This window comes from Macaca mulatta, chromosome 5, assembly GCF_049350105.2.
Source record: "Macaca mulatta isolate MMU2019108-1 chromosome 5, T2T-MMU8v2.0, whole genome shotgun sequence".
Lineage (NCBI taxonomy): Eukaryota > Metazoa > Chordata > Mammalia > Primates > Cercopithecidae > Macaca > Macaca mulatta.
The window spans coordinates 58,077,053-58,102,610 of NC_133410.1; the positions used below are offsets into that span (position 1 = coordinate 58,077,053).

The 25,558-nt window shown below is 43.0% G+C and overlaps 2 protein-coding genes across 4 annotated transcripts in view; one reads left to right on the top strand and one right to left on the bottom strand.

Moving 5' to 3' along the window:
- USO1 (USO1 vesicle transport factor) overlaps window positions 1-6,862 on the bottom strand; it is a 91,525-nt gene extending 84,663 nt beyond the window's left edge. For both annotated transcript variants that reach the window (XM_028848504.2, XM_028848502.2), the window contains exon 1: window positions 6,608-6,862. In XM_028848504.2, the coding sequence (XP_028704337.1) occupies window positions 6,608-6,673 (66 nt within the window). In that variant the 5' untranslated portion in view covers window positions 6,674-6,862. The remainder of the gene's footprint in view (window positions 1-6,607) is intronic.
- A 164-nt stretch (window positions 6,863-7,026) lies between these two features.
- The window catches only part of G3BP2 (G3BP stress granule assembly factor 2), an 83,773-nt gene continuing 65,241 nt past the window's right edge, over window positions 7,027-25,558 (top strand). For both annotated transcript variants that reach the window (XM_015138515.3, XM_028848063.2), the window contains exon 1: window positions 7,027-7,217. The gene's annotated coding sequence lies outside the window, so the exon portion shown is untranslated. The remainder of the gene's footprint in view (window positions 7,218-25,558) is intronic.

The window sequence follows — 25,558 nt, forward strand, 5'->3', positions numbered from 1 at the left end:
TCTACTGCCCAGGCTAGAGTGCAGTGGCGCGATCTTGGCTCACTGTAACCTCCACCTCCTGGGTTCAAGTGATTCTCCTGCCTCAGCCTCCCTAGTAAGTTGGGATTACAGGCACCTACCACTATGTCCAGCTAATTTTTGTATTTTTAGCAGAGACAGGGTTTCACCATGTTGGCCAGGCTGGTCTCGACCTCCTGATCTCAGGTGATCCACCCGCCTTGGCCTACCGAAGTGCTGGGATTACAGGCGTGAGCCACCACGCCTGGCCCAGAAATTTGTTTTAAATTTAACTCTGTTACTGAGAAGGCTTTATTAAAAAAGCAAAAGTGAATCTTATCTTCATATGACCTAAATTATTATAATCTATAAAGAGATGTGGGAACTCTAAAAAATCAAACAGAAGTCTCTTTGTAGACAAATCCAATGAATCCATTTCCATTAAAATTACCTTAAGTCAGCCAAGTAATATACTGCTTCATTTATTCTCCATGCTCTCTCCAATAAATGAACTATGCTCTTCAAAAGGACATCCTTTTAAGCAAGGGGTCATAATGAAACATGTCTACCAAATAACCTATCACAAATGCTAGCATCTCAAAATCTAACATCACAGAAGTTTTCATGCAATCCCAGCACTTTGGGAAGCTGACAGGAGGATTGTTTGAGGCTAGGAGTTCAAGACCAGCCTGGGCAACATATTGTGACCTTGTCTCTTAAAAAAAAAAAAAAAAAAAGTTTTCAAATTAATGGTGAATAACTTTTGACACAAAAAATGTTTATGGCACTTCTGCCTGAGGTATAAACATAATAAGCCTAACTTTATTATACCTATAACAGACAAAAAGCAGAGTACAAAGCAGTAATATTAATAAGTAATAAAAGGTAAATACATAAAAAGAAAGAGGAACAGTATTTGCTATCAACAAATGTATATAAGGAATTATAATATTCTTTTCTTTTTTTTTTTTTTTTTTTTGAGACGGAGTCTCGGTCTGTCACCCAGGCTGGAGTGTAGTGGCCAGATCTCAGCTCACTGCAAGCTCCGCCTCCCGGGTTCACGCCATTCTCCTGCCTCAGCCTCCCGAGTAGCTGGGACTACAGGCGCCCGCCGCCTCGCCCGGCTAGTTTTTTGTATTTTTTAGTAGAGACGGGGTTTCACTGTGTTAGCCAGGATGGTCTCGATCTCCTGACCTTGTGATCCGCCGGTCTCGGCCTCCCAAAGTGCTGGGATTACAGGCTTGAGCCACCGCGCCCGGCCTATAATATTCTTTTCTAATCAGATTGAAGAGTAATGTTTTTAATGAAATAAAGGAAAATAAAGCAAAAGGCATCAGAATTATATATCCTCTTGGACGATTTTTCCCTAAGTATGCTTCTCAAAATAATAGACAACAAAGTTCCCTAGAGGAAAAAAAAGGTGTGGTCAGATAAATTTGGCAAACACAGCTTACTTTTTATCTACATTTTAAAAATATCTGAGACAGTAACACAGTGCCTGCTTACAAAACCTTGCATAAATATTAAAGGTTTTTGCTTTGTTTTAGGTCACTGCACACACTTCTTTGCTGACAAAGTTTTTTTCATGGACATCTATTCAAATTTTTTGAAGCACACCTTGGTAACGCTAGGGCATGTAAAATTTAAATGATTCTAGCTTTTAAATCAACCCTACATAATCTACATAATTAACCTTCCAAAAAGCCTGTAGTATTCAATAGGCCCTACTTAAAAAGAGTGCTTGGATATATAAGTGACCAAAACACAAATCATCATTACAGTTCTCTCCGACATTGTTATTGCAAAACAGGCCAAGAGAGAAAACACATTCCAGTCATGACATTGACCTGGTTATTAATATAGAATACATCAACCCAAATAGGAATTTCAGACTACACATTTATAGTAACATGGTATAAAATGTGCTTGACTAAACGAAAACTATGTCTAAATTTAAGTCCACACGCTTTGATAACAATTTTTATTAAAAGAAAGGATGGCTGTGTTTATATTGTTAGCCCTCTTGCTTTCTGAGACAGCTGATGAAAGTTCGATCTGGAGAGACCCCGTAACAATGGTCTAATTCTGTATACTTTTATGGACATTAGCAACTTCCATGTCTCAGGGTCCAACCTGAGAACAGAAAATGCCTCTATGATTCATCATCAAATGTAGTTAACATTTGCTTGGAATTTTTAAGAAACTAGCTTTAAAAAAGGTACAAGATGGGAGCCGGGCGCAGTGGCTCATGCCTGTAATTCTAGCACTTTGAGAGGCCGAGGTGGGCAGACTACCTGAGCTCAGGAGTTCAAGACCAGCTTGGGCATCACAGTGAAACCCCGTCTCTACTAAAATACAAAAAAATTAGCCAGGCGTGGTGGCGTGCGCCTGTAGTCCCAGTTACTCAGGAGACTGAGCCAGGAGAATTGCTTGAATCCAGGAGGCGAAGGTTGCAGTTAGCCGAGATTATGTCACTGCACTCCAGCCTCGGCGACAGAGTGAGACTCCGTCCCCCCACCACCCAAAAAAACGTGCCAGATGGAAGGCAGATATAAAACTAAGCACACGTAAGCATTCAAAACCATGAAGTTCCTGGTGGTCTAGTGGTTAGGGAAAAAGAGAAAACTAAAAAACAAAAGCACGAATAGAATTTTTACTACAATAATGTTAAGTTGCACCCAGCAAACTGTGTTAAGGCTAAAGAGGCTTCAATCACCAGAAATCAGTGTCAAGTAAAAAAGAGAAATGAAAATTTAAAAGTACATGACTCTAAAACAGAAAAAGTTTAATGTGGATGAAATTCTGGATTTAAAATATCCAGTACTTTACAGAATTGACTATCCTATGATAAAATATTTACTACTTGACAGGTTCTGAAGAACATCTTTCTTTTCGAGACAGTCTCGCTCTCTCACCCAAGCTGGAATGCAGTGGCACAATCTCAACCACCCAGTGGTTGCTCACTGCCAACCTCTGCCTCGATTCTGCCTCAGCCTCCCGAGTAGCTGGGATTACAGGCATGTGCCACCATGCCCAGCTAATTTTTGTATTTTTAGTAGAAACAGGGTTTCACTATGTTGGCCAGGCTGGTCTCAAACTCCTGACCTCAAGTGCTCCACTTGCCTTGGCCTCCCAAAGTGCTGGGATTACAGGCGTGAGCCCCCTGCCTGAAGAACACCTTAATATCAGTGCAAAGTTACTCTTAACTAAGAGTATGAAAAGCTAGATACTATACAATCGATCACATAACTCTCACACATTTAAAAGATATGTAAATTCAATAAAAAAAAAAAAAAGGAAAGCAGTCGAAGCATTTAGTAAATATGAAAAATCCCTTAAGTAAAAAGCTTGACACAATGAACTTCATTTGAGAACTTCAATTTCTAGTCTTTATAAAGTATTGTTTTAGTACCTAGTAATGTGTAAATTGCTACAATTACAGATCTGTGATTTCTTTCAAATAAATCTATAATTCATTTATTTCACAAGTACTTACTGGGTATCTACTACTGTGGAAAAACAAAGATTAAAATACATTATGAACCCTGCCCTAAAGACACTTTACGAGTCTAGAAGGAATAACATATATGCACACTGTAGTTAAAATGTAAAGGTAGCTCAGAAAGGAAAAAGTATCTGAAATGTGGTGGGGGAAAGTACAGATTAGGGAAGGCACTGATGATGAATTTAAATAACAGGTCAAATTCAGACAAAGAAAAGAAGCCTTCCATTGGAAAAAGATGTTAGAAAAAACAAGAAAGATGGAAAGCCGCAATGAAAAACATTTAATTTTGCAGAAATGGAAAAAACTACAAAATAATAAATAATAATATAGAAGCTAGGGGTTCCAAGCTCTAGTAACTCAAATATCCTGGCCAGACTAAATCACCAATTAAAACATCTAATATTGTATATACACTCCACTGATGCTCTATAAATACTTCTAAATTAGTAATCCGTGACCCCTTTTACCTGTTGTATTTCCTGGTGGAATGAAATAGTGAAACAAGTTTTATTCATACTGTACCTCAGAATAATTATTTTCAGAAGGCAAATTACTTTATTGGGGAGGTGATTAAAAAGAAAAAATAGAAGACAAATTACTTTTCCAATTTTGAATGTACATACTCAAAGTTAGGTAAGCACAAGAAAGGACCCTTTCAGTATATGCATACAACATACACAAGTGATACTCAAGCTTCATTTTGAAATAGTGATATAAAAACTATGTTGTTCCATCCACAGTGGCAAGATCAAAATGTTCTAGCTCCAACTCTTCAACACTGTGCAAGCTGCTCTAGTGCTCTGTGCCTATAAAATGAAGAGGCTCTATCTGGGACTTTCTAGCTTTAAAATCCTATACATTCTGAATTCCATTCCATCTTTTCTACAGAAGTCACTGTGACAAGGCCAATAATAACAAAAACAGGAAAGGGTATTCTTCGTTCAACCCACACATAGGAAAAATTACCCCTCATTATACATCTACTGAGTGCAGGCTCTTTCTACTTATTTCACTTAATCTTCATTAAATCCTGAAGAGCAGGCATTTTCCTCATTTTACTTACAGGGTATTAGCTATCTCTTACATATCCAATCCAATCAGGGGGGGAAAGCCAGGATTCAAATCAAGGTCTAATTCCACAAAGCAAGCTGTAATAAACCGTATTTCATAACCTGGTGCCACAAACACAAGTATCAGATAAACAAGTGGTGGCAGTGATTATGGCATGACCATGGTAATCCAGACAGAACATGATCTTCTAGTAGGGTAGGCCTTGTTACCAAGTGGGAATGGATAAGTGAAGCCAACTGTGTGCATGTGTTGTGTATGACAGTGAGAGACAGAAGAGTGATTTTCAAATGAAAGAAACAGATATACCAGCTTTCACCTTATGCTTTAAACAATTCTAATCAGACCTGTGCAGTTAATTTTTTTTTTTTGAGATGGAGTCTTTTCATGTTGCCCAGGCTAGTCTCAAACTTCTGGGCTCAAGCGATCCTCCTGTCTTAGCATCCCCTTAGTTGGGATTATAGGCCTGTGTCACTGCAACTAGCTGCAGTTAATTTTAATAATATTATATAAAGTTCTCAAAAAGTATTGAAATACAGGCATGAGCAATAAAGTGTAGGCTTTGAAGTAAGGTACCTCTTGGTTGAATCCTGGCTCTATTACTAGCAGTATGACATTGGTCAAGTTACTTCACCTCTCTTTTTTTTGGGGGGGACAGTTTCGCTCTTGTTGCCCAGGCTGGAGTGCAATGGCGCGCAACCTCCGCCTCCCGAGTTGAAGCGATTCTCCTGCCTCAGCCTCCTGAGTAGCTGGGATTACAGGCATGTGCGACTACGGCCGGCTAATTTTGTATTTTTAGTAGAGATGGGGTTTCTCCATGTTGGTCAGGCTGGTCTCGAACTCCTGACCTCAGGTGACCGCCGGCCTCAGCCTCCCAAAGTGCTAAGATTAGAGACGTGAGCCACCACGTCCGGCCTAAGAGGTGAACTCTCTTAGCCTCATTTTTTGACTTTTAAAGTGAGAATACTCTCACCTATCTTGCAGGGTAGTTAACGATGAAAGCAGAATGTGGAATATAAAGAGCTCAGCACAGTACCTAGCACAAGGTAATAGCTTGACAAATGAAAGCTACTATATTATCCCTCAGGATCCCATTAACAAAGTTGGCCATTAAAGTGTTATACTTGGTCACTTTAATGTAGATCTAAAATTCTTCTCAAACAGTTTATTTCAAAAAGGCATACACCCTCGGTTCCATTAAACACTAATCAAACTTCAAAATAAGTATATTCTAAACCTAGAATCTAAGCAACTATTAAATACTGTTTTCAGTGGCTAACTTTTTTTTTTTTTTTTTTTTAAATAACGCTGCAAATCGTGTCATTACGAGTTCAGGCAGAAAGCGGTGGATGTGTCCCCAAAGGGGTTTGAGCGCGAAAGATCCCTACTACGTCCAAGGTAGCATTTGCCAAACGATATATATTTGGGTGAGCCCGAAAAGCGAGACCTGAACAAATAACACCAGGCAGAACGACCGCTCTTCCAGTTGATGGGACAGGAGCAGGTGGACTTGTGCTTCAAAGAATATCGTTTTATTCTTAGCCACATGCTCTCACCAACAGCTGGGTTTTAAACCTTCTCGCAGTCTTCCCCAACGCCCCAGTTTCAGACTGCAAGGGAGGGAGCAGGACTTCAGGCTCCTCTCGGCCAGTGCAGACACAGGCGAAAGGGAAGGAGGGAGGGAGGGGCCCACGGCCCCGAGGGGCGTGGGAGGCAGTTCGGGCCAGCTCGGCCCCGGAACCGTCCCTTCCCGGACGGTACCACCTGCGGACCACTCTCCTAGCCCGAGCTTCGGGGCCTACAGAGCTGTGGGGCGCGGCTGCCGTCAGTCCGGCCGAGCCGCAGCAACGGGGAGGGAGCTGGGGGCGTCAGTGAATAACTCTGGGATTTCAGGAGCGGAAGGAGGGCAAAGGGGGAGGTGGCATGTGGATCCCCCTCCATGGTGGGACGCTGGAGGTGACCTTCGGGTCTCCGAGTGCTCCGTCCCCGTCCCTGCCCGGACCCCTTCCCAAGTCCCAGACCCGCTGCTCCTCTCACCGTCTCGGCTTCTGTGTGCTGGGGTCCGGCACTCTGACCCCCCATTACCCCGCGGAGGAAATTCATCTTGCCGTTCAGCCACCAGGTTTACCGGCCCCTCCGGAAAAAAAAACGAAGACAACTTCCCCCGCCCTCCGCAGGGCCTGGCCCCCAGTCCCGCACTCTACACTCTCCTACTGCTGCCACCACCGCCTCCAACTCGGCGGCCACTCCAGCCCCCTAAGCCCGGAAACAGCCGCCACCAGCGGCCAAGATGCGCATGCGCGGGGACGTGGCATTACGTGGCGGCCCGAAGGTTGAAGGCAAAAGGGGAGCGGAGGCGAAAGGAACCTCGTAGCTAGGTTCCACCGAAGCCCCACCCACTGCGCAGGCCCCGCCTCCCGCCGCAGGGGCACGCCTCCTCCCGCCCTTCGCGGATTGATCCTGCTGGCCGCAGCCACCCACGTGGTCGAAGCCCGGCCCTGCAGGCTGGAGAGGATTTGATTAGACTACGCGTTTCGACTTGCAGGGTGTTTAATTGTTGCCAAGCGGGACTTACTGCAAGCTATCAAATCTGAGGTCTTATTTTGTTGAGTCGAAAGTGAAATTTTTCCTTCGGCCGACGTGACAGGTAAGGGTTCCTGGCCCCTGGGAGGGTTCGCTTGGTTTGACGGTTTACTAGTACCAGCGTTGTGGCTTTCTGATCCCGGTAAATTGCATTTATTTACAGGGCTTTGTTTGGTGGTAAAAAGGGTTACTAGACACCCCTCATTCCACTGCCACTGGAGGGCGCATTTCTCAGCTCTTTCTCTTCAAACCTGCTGAAAGGAATTCCTAGATCTAAACACCAGGTACACCTCTATTTTCAAGTGTCATCAGGAGGAAACCCACCAAACCCTACATTTAGCTTGCTAGAGAAATACATTGTTCTGCTGTGGCAGTTTGGCGAGTAACATAATGTTTTGTTATTAACTCTCAACCCCTGTGTTTTCAATTTTTTTTTTAACGTGAAAAAATGTCTTTCTCTAATTGATATGCCTGTTCCTTTGGCAGTGAGGTTGTCAGTACACACGCTTCTAGAATAGTCTTGTACATTTCTTGAGGCTAAAAAGCACAGGTCTAGTTAGCTAACTGACTCATGGACCTCTCCCCTTGGATTCCCCACGGGTCTCAGATTCAGCATTTAAAATTGAGCTCATCATCTACCCCTGCCTCCCGTAAAGAAAAAAGTCAATATGCTGCTTCTACTGTGTGCGTGCGTGCTCAGTAGTACCACTGTCCAAATAATTGCCTAAGCTAGACAGGAAGCTGGGAAGAATCTTAGACTCTGGCTTTCCACCCACACGTGTCCAATCAATAGTCATGTCCTATCATTTCTGTTTATAGAATATTTCTTAAATAGGTCCTCTGCTCTCCATCCTCGATGCGTGTGACATAGATTACGTTCTTCTCATCATTTCTCATTGAGATTACAGCAACAGCCTCCTAACTAGTTTGTCTGCATTCAGCTCTGGCTTCCTTCCAGTCCAATCTCCAGTCCATCCTTGGGTGAGACTAACAACAGCAAAACATCTGTTCATGTCAGTCCTCTTAAAATCTTCCAGTTCCCCATTCTTTCCAGAATAAAGTCCAAACTCCTTAGTTTGTCATACAGGCCTGTTATGATCTGGTTCCTGCCTACTTTTTCAGCTCCTGCTTCCCCCACATACTCTGGGCATTTTTCTCAGACCTGGATATGCCCTTCCCCTCCCTTCTCTTCATCAAGCAAACTCCTGCTATTCCTTAAGACTCAACTCTGGCATCATTCTTGAAAGCTTTCCCTAAAATCTAGGTACATATCTATATGTTAGCACTTTGCAGTTATTAATACTGTATATGGTGTACATTCAATAAATGCTTGCTAAACCAAACTGTTAAGGGCAGGACTATTTTATTCATTTTATATCTCTGTTGCTTACCACTGTCTCATAAAAGGTGATATTGATGGATAAATGAATAAATCATTGAAAGAATATATGAATATTACACTAAGGAGGAGGTTCCCTTTTTTTAATCTGTAAAGTGAAACTGTAGGGAACACATCATAGGCAATGTGTTTCCTAGGGCCAGGGTTTTAAGCCTGGGCAACTTGGAGAATGGTGGGGTCATACTGCCAAAAATACTGTGCACTAAGCATTGTCCTCTGCTTTAAAACTACACACTTGACATTTTACCGTAGACATTTTCCACGGGAGCATTTTGTTGCAGCCTAAAAAAAGTAGTAAATTACTCAGCATTTTTATTACTAAGAAATGGATGCAAAGAGCTTCACTTAAGCCCCTAAGCTTCACCCCTCCCTGAACCTCACTTCACCTTCTCCCTGAACCTCACTCTACCCCATCATCAGGAATGAGGCTCATAGATGGAGTGGGCCACAAATGTCTATTACTCCTCTTATTTAATAATTGAAAAGAGTGCCTTGACATTTTAGCAAAGTTGTTTAAAGGCACCAGCCTTGTCAAATGTCCTGTTTTGTTTTAAACTTTGGTGAGTACAGTAGGTTACTGTACTTTAGTGAGTAAAGTAGGTTACTATACTTTAGTGAATATAGTAGTGACAGCTTACTATGAGTTTTCCCTGCATTTGACCTGTTTTCTTCCCTAGCAGCATCCCCTGCACAGGAGTGATGGACAGTTGGGTGCAAAGGTGATGAAGGTGGGATCCCCGAGGCATTGTCACTAGAGAACAACCATGAGATGGACTCCTTATATCAGAGGAATAGTTACATATTAATCCACTTCTACTGATTTTGTAGAGTGAGAAAAGTCAGGGACTGTGTTATATTCCTGTTTGCACCCTTTAATCATCTAGTATAATTCCTTTAATATGGTAGATGCTCAGGAACTACCTGAGTTAATAAAGGAAGAGAAAACATGAACAAATTGTGACAGCCTGACTTGCATTGTTATACGTCTGGCTTTCATAAATCTAAGCATTCAGGATGAGAGTCTCATGAATCATTAAAATACACATAATCAAAAGTAAGAATGATTCTTCTTTTTCTAAACCAAACCTGACAATAGATCAACAAACAAAATTCATTGGTTTGAAATTCAGTTTTTCAAATCGCTTTTTTCAGTGGCCCACTATTTCTATCCTTTCTTACTTTCTAGTGGAAAACTCAGCAAAAACAACGAAATATAATTGCATAAGATTGTTTTTTAGTTGGGGTGGTAGTGAGTAGAATGTTGTCTATGCCTGCTTGGGAGGATAAATATAAATGATCATTTGTATTTGAAATAGATCATAGATAGGTTTTTATTTATTTATTATTTTGCTAGGTTATAAGCCCCTTCAGTATCGTATATAGGTTTTTAAAGACATGACTCACACCTGTAATCCCAGCACTTTGGGAGGCCAAGGTGGGAGGATCACTTAAACTCAGGAGTTCGACACCAGCCTGGGCAATGTGGCAAAATCCCGTCTCTACAAAAAATAAAATGTTAGCTGAGCATGGTGGCATGCGCCTGTATTCCCAGCCAGTAGTCCCATTTACTTGGGAGGGTGTAGGAGGATCGCTTGAGCCTGGGAGATCGAGGCTGCAGTGAGTCATGATTGTGCCACTGCACTCCAGCTGTGACGATGGAGTGAGACCCTGTCTCAAAAAAAAGACTAGTTGAGGCTGGGCGAGGTGGCTCACACCTGTAATCCCAGCACTTTGGGAGGCTGAGGCGGGAGGATCATCTGAGGTTGGGAGTTCCAGACCAGCCTGACCAACATGGAGAAACCCCGTGTCTACTAAAAATACAAAATTAGTTGGGCATGGTGGTGCTTGCCTGTAATCCCAGCTACTGGGGAGGCTGAGGCAGGAGAATTGCTTGAACCCAGGAGGTGCAGGTTTGCAGTGAGCAGAGATTGCGCCATTGCACTCCAGCCTGGGCAACAAGAGTGAAACTCCATCTCAAAAAAAAAAAAAAAAAAAAGAAAAAAAAAGGCCAGGCATGGTGGCTCACGCCCACGCCTGTAATCCCAGCACTTTGGGAGGCCAAGGCGGGCGGATCACGAGGTCAGGAAATCGAGACCACCCTGGCTAACACGGTAAAACCCCATCTCTACTAAAAAAATACAAAAAATTAGCTGGGTATGGTGGTGGGCACCTGTGGTCCCAGCTACTCTGGAGGCTGAGGCGGGAGAATGGAGTGAACCCAGGAGGCGGAGCTTGCAGTGAGCCGAGATCGCGCCACTGCACTCCAGCCTGGGCGACAGAGCCCGTCTCAAAAAAAAAAAAAAAAAAAAAAGACTGGTTGCTGGAAAATCAGTGTCCACAAACATTGGTGATACAATTAGGCATTATATTAATTAACCAAACAATGTATAGCAAAATTAATCGATGATTTCAATTTATAGGAAGCAGCACTGAAAATCCGTGACTAATCAGTAACCGTATCAGACACATAGTGCTTTCATTTGCCAGGTTTTGTTCAAGGTTCTTTATATAAAATAGTTTGCTTAATTCTCACAACAATCCTATAAGGTAGGTAGGTTATTAGCCTTATCTTGCAGATGGGGAAACAGGTCAAGAGAGTAACTTGACCAATATCATATAAGCTAGGAAGTGGCACGGCTGGGGCATAAATTGGCAATCTGGCTCCAAAGCTTGCGCTCTTATGTAATACATTATCCTAACTTTCTAGACACAAGACAATGATTATGCACTAAGTAGAAATGTGGCCTGCCAGTCCATACATAACCTGGCCCCTTACCTCCCTTATCTCATCTCCTTTGCTTCATTCCATCCCACTCACTCCACTCCAGCCACATCGCCTGGCTTCCTTGGTGTGAGACTTTCTCCCCTTTTTATGCCCTTTGCAATTGTTCTTTCCTGTATTTGGGATGCTTGCTTCTCCATCCACATAAAGGTAAGGATCACTCTTCACCTTCTTTAAGTCTGCTCAAATGTTACATAGATCTTTCCTGACACCCTAAGTTGCAACCTCCTCATACTCCTTTTTTCTCTGCTCTGCTTATTTTCCTTGTAGCCCTTAATGAGTCTGATACACTATTCTCCCATATACACTATGTTCCCATATTTCATGAGATCTACTATGCTATTAAGTGTACCTTAGAGAAAGAAAAAAAAAACTTGCCAAAACCTGAATTTCAGGCTTCAGAAAATGGGGGGAGAATGTGCATTGTAGGATTATTGAAATACAGTATATATTTTACATATTTATCTTGTTTATTGTCTGTTTCCACCCACCAGAAGACTACCCCCATCAGGGCAAAGATTTTAGTTCTTTCGTAAATTGCTTTATCCCTAGTGCTTAGCACAGCATCTAGTGCATATTAGGAAGTTGGTAACTCTTTAATGGATGAATTCCCTAATTGAGGAACTTCCTGCTATTGGCTTGTATGCCTAGGAGTAGAAATTCTGCATTGTTGCTAAACATTGCATAGTACTCAGATTTCCTCAGTAGTGTCTGAATTAGGGTCCTCAGATCCCATTAACATGCTAGTTTTAGTTTATGTCTATTTTGGCATCCTTTAATGACTAGCTTAGTAATTACCTTTTATCATATGTAAAGATAAATCTTTGTGAAAGAAAGGACTTATATTTTTAGAATCAGATTTCAGCCCATGAAAGAACCGTCTCAGTATCCCCATGGTCAACCCATCTTGCTTTCAGATGCACTACCCTAATAGAGTGGCTTTCTTTTCTCTTAGACAGGTAATACATTCATATAGTTAAAATAAAAAGTACAAAGGGGTATATAGTAAAAGTCTCCTTGCCACTCCTTGGACATCCAGGCAATCAATGTTACCAATTCTTCAAATCCTTACTGATATACAAATACATCTGTAGCCTCTTCACTTTTTAAATAACACACATAAATACAGCACATTGTATATGCTGTTCCACATCAGGCTTTTTCCGATTTAATATGTCTTGGAGATTGGTCCATATCAATATATAGAGGGCTTCCTTGTCCTTTCGTATTGTGTCTCATGAAGTGTTTTTCAATTTTTTTTTTTTTTTTGGAGACAGGCTCTCACTGTATCACCCGGGCTGGAGTGCAATGGTGCAGTCATGGCTCACTGTATCCTGGAATTCCTGGGCTCAAGAGCTCTTCCTGCCTCAGCCTCCTGAGTAGCTAGGACTACAGGTGCACACCATCATGCCTGGCTATTTTTTTTTTTTTTTGTAGAGATGAAGTCTTCCTACATTGTCCAGACTGGTGTCAAACTCCCGGCCTTAAGCTATTCTCCCGCCTCAACCTCCCAAAATACTGGGATTGCAGGTGTGAGCCAATTGCCCCAGGCTTCAAAATATTTTTATTTTGTTATTTATTTATTTATTTATTTATTTATTTATTTATTTATTTTGAGATGGCGCCCCGCTCTGTCACCCAGGCTGGAGTACAGTGGCACGATATCGGCTTACTGCAACCTCCACCTTCCAGGTTCAAGCGATTCTCCTGCCTCAGCCTCCCAAGTAGCTGGGAGTAGAGGCACGTGCCACCATGCCTGGCTAATTTTTTGTATTTTTAGTAGCGATGGGTTTTCACCGTGTTAGTTAGGATGGCCTCAATCTCCTGACCTTGTGATCCGCCTGCCTCAGCCTCCCAAAGTGCGTGAGCTACTACGCCCAGCCCTCAAACGTTTTTAAAAGCCTTAGGAAATCCTTGGGAGAGGAGAGTCGAAGAAAGAAGGTTCCGGTAGCTGGGCGTGGTGGCCTATCATTCCAGCTATGTGCAGGAGGCTGAGGCATGAGAATCGCTTGAAGTTGCAGTGAATCAACATTGTGCCACTGCATTCCAGCCCAGGTGACAGAGTGAGACCCTTTCTCAAAAAAAAGAAGGTTCTGGGCCCCCATCCGGCTCCATTTGATTGGTTGGTTTCATTTGTTTATACTTCCTATTTCATTTGAACAAAAAGATTCAGAGGCTAGAATGTTGGACAGCTACCTCTCTCAGGAGATGAGAAATGAGACCAGGCCAGGCACGGTAGCTACCTCTCTCAGGAGATGAGAAATGAGACCAGGCCAGGCACGGTGACTCACCCCTGTAATCCCAGCACTTTGGGAGGCCGAGGCTGGTGGATCACCTGAGGTCGGGAGTTCGAGACCAGCCTGACCAACATGGAGAAACCCCGTCTCTACTAAAAATACAAAATTAGCCAGGCGTGGTGGTGCACGCCTGTAATCCCAGTTATGAAGGAGGCTGAGGCAGGAGAACCGCTTGAACCCAGGAGGTGGAGGTTGTAATCAGCCGAGATTGTGCCATTACTTTCCAGCCCAGGCAACAAGACCAAAACTCCGTCTCAAAAAAAAAAAAAAAAAAAAAAGAAATAAGACTAAGGTAAGGACTTAGAATGGTTGAGGTGTCTCACATGCTATAGAGCTCAGAGTTCCTGCTTTATTATTTTTTAAAGGAATGGTAATTGTAGCCTCCTGTGGTTGTTTTTGGGATTTTATTAGATAATATCTGTAACATTTGCCGGGCGCCGTGGCTCAAGCCTGTAATCCCAGCACTTTGGGAGGCTGAGATGGGCGGATCACGAGGTCAGGAGATCGAGACCATCCTGGCTAACACGGTGAAACCCCGTCTCTACTAAAAAAATACAAAAAACTAGCCGGGCGTGGTGGCGGGTGCCTGTAGTCCCAGCTACTCGGGAAGCTGAGGCGGGAGAATGGCGTGAACCCGGGAGGTGGAGCTTGCAGTGAGCTGAGATCCGGCCACTGCACTCCAGCCTGGGCAACAGAGCGAGACTCCGTCTCAAAAAATAAAAAATAAAAAAATTGAAAAAAGATAATATCTGTAACATTTATATTACTTAGTACTTGAAACATAGTAAGTACTCAATAATGATTACAGTAGAGACCCTGATCGTCTTTGGTATTATCAATTGCTTAACAACTGAACATTTAAAGATACTACCCTGTAAGTCTTCAACTCCAACCCTACTAGCTCATGTTACTGAAAAGTCTTTTACTTCGTATGAGGCTTAATCTGGGGTATCAAGCCAATTTCCCCGTGATCTGGGTTTCCACTATTTCTGGACTCTGCTCTCCTTATTGTTTTTGGTTTTTTTTTCTCTGGCTCCATGAGGGGCAAGATGGCTGCCAGGACCTATAGTCCTAGTATCCTAGGCCCAAGTTCATCAAAGAAGACTCCCAACCTCTCTCCTAAGAGTCCCAGCAAAAGTCTCCTTGTGATTCATTGAACCTGATTGGGTCGCATGCCTAATGTGAGCCAATTCCTGTAGTTTAAGGTTTGAGATGTTCTGATTGGCCTTGAGTCACATTCCCACCTCTAAAGCAAGGAGTAGAAGTCTTCACCTCATCTTAAAGCATATGGCATAAGAGCTGGGGAACAGGGACATTCACGTTTCTCCTAGGAAATCTGGAATAGTATGTCAGGAGAATGTTCATCAGGATAAGAAAAACAATACATGCTCACTGTATCCCCTAACGTACTTAAACTGCTTGCCAGATTTTTTTGAAATTATTTTTCCAGCATTATCACTAGTGTATGCTAGCATAAATTCTGCCTCTCTGCAAAGATTCAAAAGATCATGTTACATTATTTAATACAAGTAATTTGACATTGCATTGTACTTAAATCAGTAAACAAATCTATACCCTTTTTTTTAAAGAAAGTATAAACCAGGTGTGTTTTCATTTTTAAGAAAAGACAATAAGCAGAATTACTTATGAAACACCTAAAAAAAAAAAAAAGAAGAAACACTGAAATTAGGAAATCCCATTTTCATTTCCAAAGAACTTTTTCATTTTAATTTTATTTTATTATATTTGGTTTGTTTTTTTTTTTTTTTTTTTTGAGACTGAGTCTTGCTCTGTTGCCCAGACTGGAGTGTAGTGGCATGATCTCGGCTATCTGCAAGCTCCGCCTCCCGGGTCCACGCCATTCTCCTGCCTCAGCCTCCCAAGTAGCTGGGACTACAGATGCCCGCCACCACGCCCGGCTAATTTTTTGTATTTTTTTAGTAGAGACGGGGTTTCACCGTGTTAGCCAGGATGAACTCAATCTCCTGACCTCAATGATCTACCTGCCTCGGCCTCCCAAAGTGCTGGGATTACAGGCATGAGCCACTGTGCCCGGCCTGTATTTTTTTTTTTTTTTCGAGACGGAGTGTCACTCTGTCTCCAGGCTGGAGTGCAGTGGCGCAATCTCGGCTCCCTGCAATCTCTGCCTCCCGGGTTCAAGCTATTCTCCTGCCTCAGCCTCCCAAGTAGCTGGGATTATAGGCGTGTTCCACCACACCCAGCTAATTTTTGTATTTTCATTAGAGACAGGGTTTCACCATGTTGGCCAGGATGGTCTCATCTCCTTATCTTGTGACCCACCCGCTTCGGCATCCCAAAGTGCTGGGATTACAGGCGTGAGCCACCACGCCTGGCCAAAGGACTTTCTATAAAACTGTTTATCGAGGGACAAGTTTATCAGATCCAGGCCCTGGCACTGTTTCTTGTGGAGAATTTGACTGTTACCTCTCAATACCATTGTGTCTCCCCCAACACCTCAAGCCAGCTAAACAAGTATGTCCTGAATAGCCAGGGTAGGGTTGCAGTTTTTACTGTCCCATTCGATAGCTAGACCAAAGCCTTTGAAGTTCACATTGGCTGATGCCAAGATTCCATGTAAGCTTAAGATGATTTTTAATGGAGTCATTGCCAACTTCCCAGCAACCTATGATTTTAGAGCAGTTGCAGCTGATCTCTGTCATTTGCCTGAGGCTATGCCCCAAGCAAGTATTTGTGGTGGGAGGGAGTGGCAGAGTTGTCTCTTGAGATCAGAGTACAGTCTGTCAAGGTAGACTGGGTCTTCAGGCCAGCAGATGGTAGCTGACCTGGCCAAAACTTTCCAAAGTCAGCACACACTTCCAAGGTCCCCCCTCTACAACCCCCTTCTCCCAGGCTCAAGCGATCCTCCCATCTCATTCTCCTGCGTAGCTGGGACTACAGGTGTGCACTACCATACCCAGCTAATTTTTATTTTATTTTATTGTAGAGATGGGGTTTCACCATGTTGCCCAGGCTGGTCTCAAACTCCTGAAGACCCACCCGCCTCAGCCTCCCAAAGTGCTGGGATTACAGGCATGAATCACCATGCCCGGCCGTAATTCCAGTTTTTCAGTGAAGTTGACTATAAGATGCCAATGGCCTGTGATTGACAAATACACTAGGCAGATAATCCGGACGGGCTCAGTAACCTGCAGATGTTATGTGGAGGGTCCAGAACTGGCATAGGCAGGTGGTTTGGGAAAAGGAGAGGGAGTTGGGTATGGACATAATTTTCTGCTAGTAGCTTAGGAGTCCATGGGCAGAGGGATAGAAGATGAGAAAACTGTAACTACAGAGAGGCGAAGGAGAGAAGTCTTGTCTCTGGCCTCTGTTCCCTGATGCTTCCTTACAGGATCGCACAAACACCATACTAGTTGTGGGTAGTATGAAGAGCTAGAAGAGGCTGGGCGTGGTGGCTCACGCCTGTAATCCCAGCACTTTGGGAGGCCGAGGCGGGTGGATCACCTGAGGTCGGGAGTTCGAGACCAGCCTGACCAACGTGGAGAAACCCCGTATCGACTAGAAATACAAAATTAGCCAGGCATGATGGTGCATGCCTGTAATCCCAGCTTCTCAGGAGGCCGAGGCAGGAGAATCGCTTGAATCCGGGAGGCAGAGGTTGCGGTGAGTGGAGATCACGCCACTGCACTCCAGCCTGGGCAACAAGAGCAAAACTCCGTCTCCAAAAACAACAACAACAACAAACAACAATAACAACAAAAAACAAAAACAAGAACTAGAACAGGGCCGGGTGTGGTGGCTCATGCCTGTAATTTCCAGCCCTTTGGGAGGCTGAGGCGGACAGATCACCTGAGCTCAAGAGTTTGAGACTAGCCTGGCCAACATGGTGAAACCCCATCTCTACTACTAAAAATACAAAAAATTAGCCGACTGGGCATCATGTCATGTGCTTGTAATCCCAGCTACTTGGGAGGCCGAGGCACAAGAATCTCTTGAACCTATGAGGTGGAGGTTGCAGTGAGCTGAGATTGTACTACTGCACCCCAGCCTGAGTGACAGAGCAAGACTGTGTCTCTGGGGGAAAAAAAAGAACTAAAAAAGCTCCAACTTGCCCTTGCCACTGCCCTCTCCCCACCTCCAGTACCCACACTCATGGCTTTTTCAGGACAGAGGCACAAAGTCTGTGACCCAAAGTGACCTAGACCCTAGTCCTAGATGTGCTCCCTCTTTCCCAAGTATGTGAGTATTATTGACTCCTAAATAGCTCAGAATCCAAGGTCTGTATAGGTTATTGCACCAGCCAGTCTCCTTCCTGTGAGGGTGCTGCTATCTAGGTCTGGTTCTAGTATCTGGGTCAGAGAAAAATGACTATACTGGTATTTTGGTATTTATGGTGTAATAAATACCAGGATCTTTGTTTTTTAAAAAGTTTAAATTTGTCCCATTTAAAACAAATCAGTGAAAGGAGTATTTAACACATTTCATTTTAATATATATTAGTGATTGCTATCAGCTTCAGAAAAGCCCTTAGGTATGTCTGATAGGTTGATTAGCATTCAATGTCTTTCCTGCATCTTTAATTCTGTTGCATGAAGCTTTTTGAGCCTCAGCCTCTGGATAGCTGCTTAGCTCTGGTCAGAGGCTAGGCCTCCCTGGTGCAAAGCAACAGTTTTGATTTTTTTCTGGCAACCTGGGAAGGATGGTCCTTCTTGTGGTCTAACACTTGCCTGCCCCAGCTGAGTAAGCCACTTTGTTCAGAGAGCTTTTCACATGGGATCCATACTCAGCCCTTTTGGTGGGGACATGAGTTTGCAGGAGCTAATGGACAAAGAGAGGGTAGAAGGATTTCTGTGAAGGAGGCAGTAGGCAAAGAAGAGGAAGAGGATTGAGTGTGAGAGAGATCCAAGAAACTGAATGAAATTGCTGACTAATATCTGCAGCAGCTAGAGTATTGCACCCACATAAATACATTTTTTTTTTCAGTACTTAAAATAGCTCAGTATACCAGAATACTAAAAACAGATGTGCTTGGTTTCTTGAATTATTGATTCGGCAAACATTTGAGCCTCTGTCCTCTGTGCCAGGCCCTGCCATAGGCACTCTCCTGTGTATTTTTCATTCTGTACTGCTAGAAATTCTTATTCCTGTTTCACAGAGAGAGAAGCCTAGACTTCAGCATGATACAGACCAGAAAAGCATGTTTTCTTTGCAAACCTAGACAGACCTTACCACTTTTGAACTGCTGTAACCTTGGGCAAATTATTTTAACTTTGCCGTATCAATTGTGATTACCACGTGCTGCAATAGAAAACCAAACTAAAGAGTGTCTTAAATAAATTAGGAGGTAGGCAGTGCAGCACTAACAACAGAGGCTGTAGGATGCCAGCTTGGATGCAAGCTGGAGTTTTTCTGTGCAGGCATCCTTGGCCTGAGGTTACAGGCTGACTGTTCTATCTCCAGCATCACATTTCTTATTCTGGGCAGGAAAAGGGGCAAAGGTGAAGGGGGAAAAAGTATCTACAAGTGAGTGTGCCTTTCCCATTCTTCTACCCTTTTAACTTTTTGTATTGAACTAATTTCAGAATTGCAGAAAGATTGCAAAAGGTGAACCTTTTTACCCCATTTGCTTTATCATTTCATTTCTTTTCTTTTTTTTCTGAGATGGAGTTTCACTTTTTCTGAGATGGAGTTTCACGTTGCCCCCAGGCTGGAGGGCAATGGCGTGATCTTGGCTCACTGCAACCTCCGCCTCCCAAGTTCAAGTGATTCTGCTACCTGTGCCTCCCGAGTAGCTGGGATTACAGGCACCCGCCACCACGGCCAGTTAATTTTTTGTATTTTTAGTAGAGATGGTGTTTTGCCATGTTGGCCAGGCTGGTCTCAAACTCCTGACCTCAGGTGATCTGCCTGCTTCGGCCTCCCAAAGTGCTGGGGTTACAGGTGTGGGCTACCGTGCCCGGCATTATTTGTTTTCTTTAAATGTATGTATTTTCCTCCTGAATATGCGAGAGGAATTGTAGGCATGATGTCACTTGACCACCTACATACTGCAGTGTCTAATTCCTAAAGACAAACGTATTTTCTTAATGATTTTAATAATCAAAACCAGGCAATGAATACTGATACATTGCCATTATCTAATTAATCTACAGGCCTTACTCAAATTTTGGCAGTAGTCCCACTAATTTCCTTTTTGGGGAAAAAGTTTTTTTCTTTTGGTCTAGGATCCAATTCAGGATTATATGCTGTATTTAGATGTCACGTCTCTTTAGCTGTCTTTAATCTGAAGTAGTTACTCCATCTGTCTCTGTCTTTCATAATCTTGATGCTTTGGCGAGTACAGTATTGGTCAGTTATTTTGTAGAATGCCCCTCAATTTAGGTTTGTCTGATCCTGCCTCACAATTGGAATATCACAGAAGTGCTGTCCTTCTCATAGTACATCCTCTCAGAAAGTACATGACATCTATTTTCCCCATTATTAGTGATATCACTTTTTTGGTTTGTTTTTGTTTTTTGAGATGGGGTCTTACTGTGTCGCCTAGGCTGCAGTACAGTGACCCATTCGTACCTCACTGTAACTTCACATTTCTAGGCTCAAGGGATCCTCCTGCTCCAGCCTCCTTAGTCGCTAGGACTAGAGGCACTTGTCAACATGCCTAATTTATTTTATTTTTATTTTTGTAGAGAGTCTCGCTGTGTTGCCCAGGCTGGTCTTGAACTCCCGGCCTCAAGCAATCCTCCACCTTGGCCTCCCAAAATGCCAGGATTACAGGCAGGAGCCACCACTCCCTGCCAGTGATATCACTTTTGATTAATAGTTTAAATTACTATCTACCGGTGTTCTCCATTGTACAGTTACTATTTTTTCCCCTTGTAATTAGTATCATTTGGGAACATGCTTTAATACTGTATAAATAACCTGTTTCTCATCAAACTTTCACTCCCCAATTTTAACATCCTTTCATATTCTTGCCTGAATCATTGGTGGTTGCCAGTCCGTCTCCTGTATGAAAAGCTTTCCGGGAATCTCCATCTTTCAACTTCCACCTATTTTGTTTAGAACTGCGTCCATTCTTAGCTGCCAGAGTGCCTGGGAAATGAATTATTTTCTTGTTTTGTTTTGATATGGACATATTCTCTCAATAGAAGGGAGGATAAAAACTGGGTAAGCATCTTGCCAACCTAAATAGCATTGGTGTAAGGATTAAATTGAATTATGGTTGATACTTAAAAATACCAATCCCTAACCTGTGGGAGCAAGGTTTTGTTTATTTGTTTTGTTTTGTTTTTTGATCACTTTTGGTCACATAGCTAGTAAATGGCAGAACACATCTGCAACTCTAGTTTAGTCACTATGCTATAGTTTCCTTTTGCTGGTTTTAGCAATTCTATATTCTCTTAAATCTTTTGTCACTCCCTTCAGCTATATAACTAAGACTACCTCCATACTGTATTAATCTACAGAACTCTTTGTGGCATGGTCTTATATACTAGATGAAGACAACATTATGTGTATATTAAGTAAAAAGCCTGATGCAAATTTCTTTGTATTTGGATATTTTCACCTCCCTTATAGTTCAAGACAATTGTTCACTTTTGGGGTTAATGGTTATTCATTTATTCTCCCAGTGATCGTAATCTAGAGAGACCTAGGAGGGGAAAATACTCAGAGAATAATGGCATTTGCTCAGCTTTATTAATAAACACAATCATGTGTTGTATTGATTCTTTGCAATTTAAAAAATATTTAACAGAAAGAGGGAACTGTAAAAATCTTTCCTCTCATGTCAGTTGTAAGAATTGGAATTTTAACATTCTCTTGTCACAGAATCAATGTGAAAAAACATGAAAATTTAATACCAGTTGGCAGTAAAATCTCACTTTATTTAACTGAGAAGTTTACATTGAGCGTGATGAGATCATGTGCCTCAAAATAATGTTAGTATGTGACAGAAATTAAAAATGACGGTATAAAAGGAATAAATCAAGATAGGAAATTACTGAATGCTCCCAGCTAAGTTTAAAATATTTACGCAGGAAAAAGCTTAGAAGGAGATGTAGTAAGATGTAAACTAAGAGTGTATATATATATAGAGAGAGAGATATATATAAAACACTGTTTAAGTTGACACATAATCGTACATGTATATGGGGTATAATATGACATTTCAATACATGTATACAATGTGTAATGATCAAATTAGGGTAATTAGCATATCCATCACCTCAACCAGTTGTCATTTCTTTGTGTTGAGGACATTCAAAATCTGCTAAGAGTAGTTGTATTTTGATGGAAGGGTTTTGTGTGATTATTTCTTCTTTCAATTGTTCCATAATTTCCAGCTTTCTTTTTTATGATGACACATAACAACAGACTTAGGGAACAAAGTAGAAACAGTTGTGGAAGAGAAATGTCATCTGGAACTCCAACAAAACTACCAGTTTGCTAGGGAGGAGAGTCCCAAGGGGCTCCGTGTTGCAGCTGATGCCCGAGCCTGAATTTCATCCCATCCTCTTTGGTACTATCTCTTTCTCCTTCCCTTTCATTCTTCCTTTCCTTTCCTTTCCATTATATTATATCATATCATATCATATCATATCATATCATATCATATCTCATATATTATTTATTTTTTGAGATGGAGTTTTGCTGTTGTTACTCAGGCTGGAATGCAATGGCATGATCTTGGTTCACTGCAGCTTCCGCCTCCTGGATTCAAGCGATTCTCCTGCCTCAGCCTCCCGAGTAGCTGGGATTACAGGCACGTGCCACCATGCCCAGCTAATTTTTGTATTTTTAGCAGAGGCAGGATTTTACCACATGCCAGGCTGGTCTCAAACTCCTGACCTCAGGTGATCCGCCCACCTCGGCCTCCCAAAGTACTGGGATTACAGGCGTGAGCCACCATGCCCTGCCCCTTTCCTGTATTTTTTTTTCTTTTCCTCTTACTGTATGGTAGGTGATGAGAATAATTATGAGAGACAGTAGGAAGAAAATTACTCTTTTTTTTTTTTCTTTTTTTTGAGACGGGGTCTTACTCAGCTGCCCAGGCTGGACTGCAGTGGTGTGATCTTGGCTCACTGCACCCACCGTCTCCTGGGTTCAAGAGATTCTCCCACCTCAGCCTCCCAAGTAGCTGGAATTACAGGCACCTGCCATCATGCCCAGCTAATTTTTGTATTTTAGTAGAGATGAGGTTTCACCATGTTGGCCAGGCTGGTCTTGAACTCCTGACCTCAGGTGATCTGCCCGCCTTGGCCTCCCAAAGTGCTAGAATTACAGGCGTGAGCCACTGCACCCGGCCAAAAATTACTCTTTAAAGCCAGACAGGTTGAATAGGAATGGTGAGAAAGGATAAAATAAAATAAAGCCAGACAGGGCCAGTCATGGTGGCTCCTGCTTATAATCCCAACACTTTGGGAGGCCAAGGCAGAAGGATTGCCTGAAGCTGGGATTTCAAGACCAATCTGGGCAACACAGTGAGACCCCTATCTCTAAAAAAAAAAAAAAAAAAAAAAAAAACTCAGCCGGGCATAGTGGTAGGCACCTGTAGTTCCAGCTACGTGGGAGGCTGAGACAGGAGGATTGCTTGAGCCTAGCAGTTTGAGGATGTAGTGAGCTATGATTACACTACTGCACTCTAGCCTGGGCAACAGAGGGAGACCCTCTTCCTGAAAAATAAATAAATAAAGCCAGACAGACTTGAATTTGAATCCTGGCTTCATCATTTATTTATTCAACAAATAAATAAGCGGCTAGTGAGCAGCTACTGTGCCACTGGGGATTTAGCAATGATTAAAACGACAAAAATGTTTGCTTTTGTGGAACTTACATTCTTGTGGGAGAAAGTTCAAACCCCTGTTGTTAAAGGATCAACTTTGCTTGCTTCCCAGCTAAGTTAGCTCACTTGGGGAAGTACATAATTTATGAGATGTGGAAAACTAACCAATAGATGCCAGAGGCCCACTTACAGAGGAAGTGTTTCCCCGTTGTTTCTGGCCTGTGACAAAGCTGCAGTCTTGTCAGAGCACATGGAGACAAGGAGAGACAGTCCTCTTAGTTTCGCATGTTGTCATCCACCAACTCAAGAAGCAGGCTGGGTCGCTCACATCCGTAATCCCAGCACTTGGAGAAGTCAAGGCAGGAGGATTGCTTGAGCCCAGGAATTCAAGACCAGCGTGGGTAACATGGTGAGACTCTGTCTCTAGAAAAAATAAAAATAAAGCAGTCCAAACACACCCCACACTTTGTCATTTATAGAAGGTATCATTAACATTCAGTAATAACTTAGTACCTGGCACATTATATTACCTAGTATGTGGTAATATGTTCAATAAGCTTTTTTTTTTTTTTTCCGTAAAATGGGATTAGCTGACTGTAGCTTGTACCCTTTCAATAAATTGAAGCCAAGGGCCATCAGAACTGGTTTGTTCTTACCCAAGTGAAGGTCCAGGGTGAGTTGATGGAGTTGAAGGGAACAGGTTAGCAACCCTTGGAATAGATGATACTGTAAAAAACCGCATTATTTGAGCTGGGTGCAGTGGTGTGTGCCTGTAGTCCTAGCTACTCTAGAGGCAGAGGTGGGAGGATCCCTTGAGCCTAGGAGTTAGAGTCCAGCCTGGGCAATAAAATGAGACACGACCCCCTAACCCCATCTCTGAAACCCACCCCACCACACATACACAGCTGCATTCTTTAAATAAAAATGAACCACAAACCAACCCTCCCTTCCTTCCTTCTTTCCTTCCTTCCTTCCTTTCCCTTTCTTTTTCTTTCTTTCTTTCTTTTGTCTCTCTTTGTTTCTTTCATCTCTTTCTTTCTCTTTCTTTCATCGCTCTCTCTTTCTTTCATCTCTCTTTCTTTCTTTCTTTTCTTTTCTTTCCTTTCTTTTTCTTTGTTTCTTTCTCCCTTTCCCTTTCCCTTTCCCTTTCCCTTTCCTTTCCTCCTTTCTTTCTTTTCTTCCTCTGTTGCCCAGGCTGGAGTGCAGTGGCATGATCATGGCTCACTACAGCCTCTACCTCCTGGTCTCCAGCAATTGTTGCACCTCAGCCTCCAGAGTAGTTGAGACTATAGGCATGTGCTACCATGCCTGGCTGGTCGGTTTTTTTTTTTTTTTTTTTTTTGAGATGGAGTCTCACTGTGTTGCCCAGGCTGGAGTGCGGTGGTACAATCTCGGCTCACTGCAACCTCCACCTCCTGGGTTCAAGCGGTTCTCCTTCCTCAGCCTCCGAGTAGCTGATATTACAGGGGCCTACAACCGTGCCTAGCTAATTTTTGTATTTTTAGTAGAGATGGGGTTTCACCATCTTGACCAGGCCTCTAACTCCTGACCTCATGATCCCCCTGCCTCAGCCTCCCAAAGTGTTGGGATTACAGGTGTGAGCCACCATGCCCAGCCTGGCTGATCGTTTTGTTGTTATTGTTTCAAACAAGTTTTCTCTGTTGCCCAGGCTGGAGTGCAGTGACCAGTCATGACTCACTTTGGCCCCCAACTGCTGGACTCAGGTTTTTCTCCCTCCTCAGCCTCCCAAGTAGCTGAAACTACAAGCGTGCGCCACCATGCCTGGCTATTTTTTTGTATTTTTTATAGACAGGGTTTCACCATGTTGCCCAGGCTGTTCTTGAATTCCTGGGCTCAAGCAGTCCTCCTGCCTTGGCCTCCCAAAGTACTGGGATTACAGATATAAGCCACTGTGCCTGGACCTGGCTATTTTTGTTTTTTATTTTTGTAGAGAGTCTCACTCTGCTGCCCAGGCTGATCTCAAACTCCTCGGTGCAAGCGATCCTCCTGCCTTGGCCTCCCAAAGTACTGGGATTACAGATATAAGCCACTGTGCCTGGACCTGGCTATTTTTGTTTTTTATTTTTGTAGAGAGTCTCACTCTGCTGCCCAGGCTGATCTCAAACTCCTCGGTGCAAGCGATCCTCCTGCCTTGGCCTCCCAA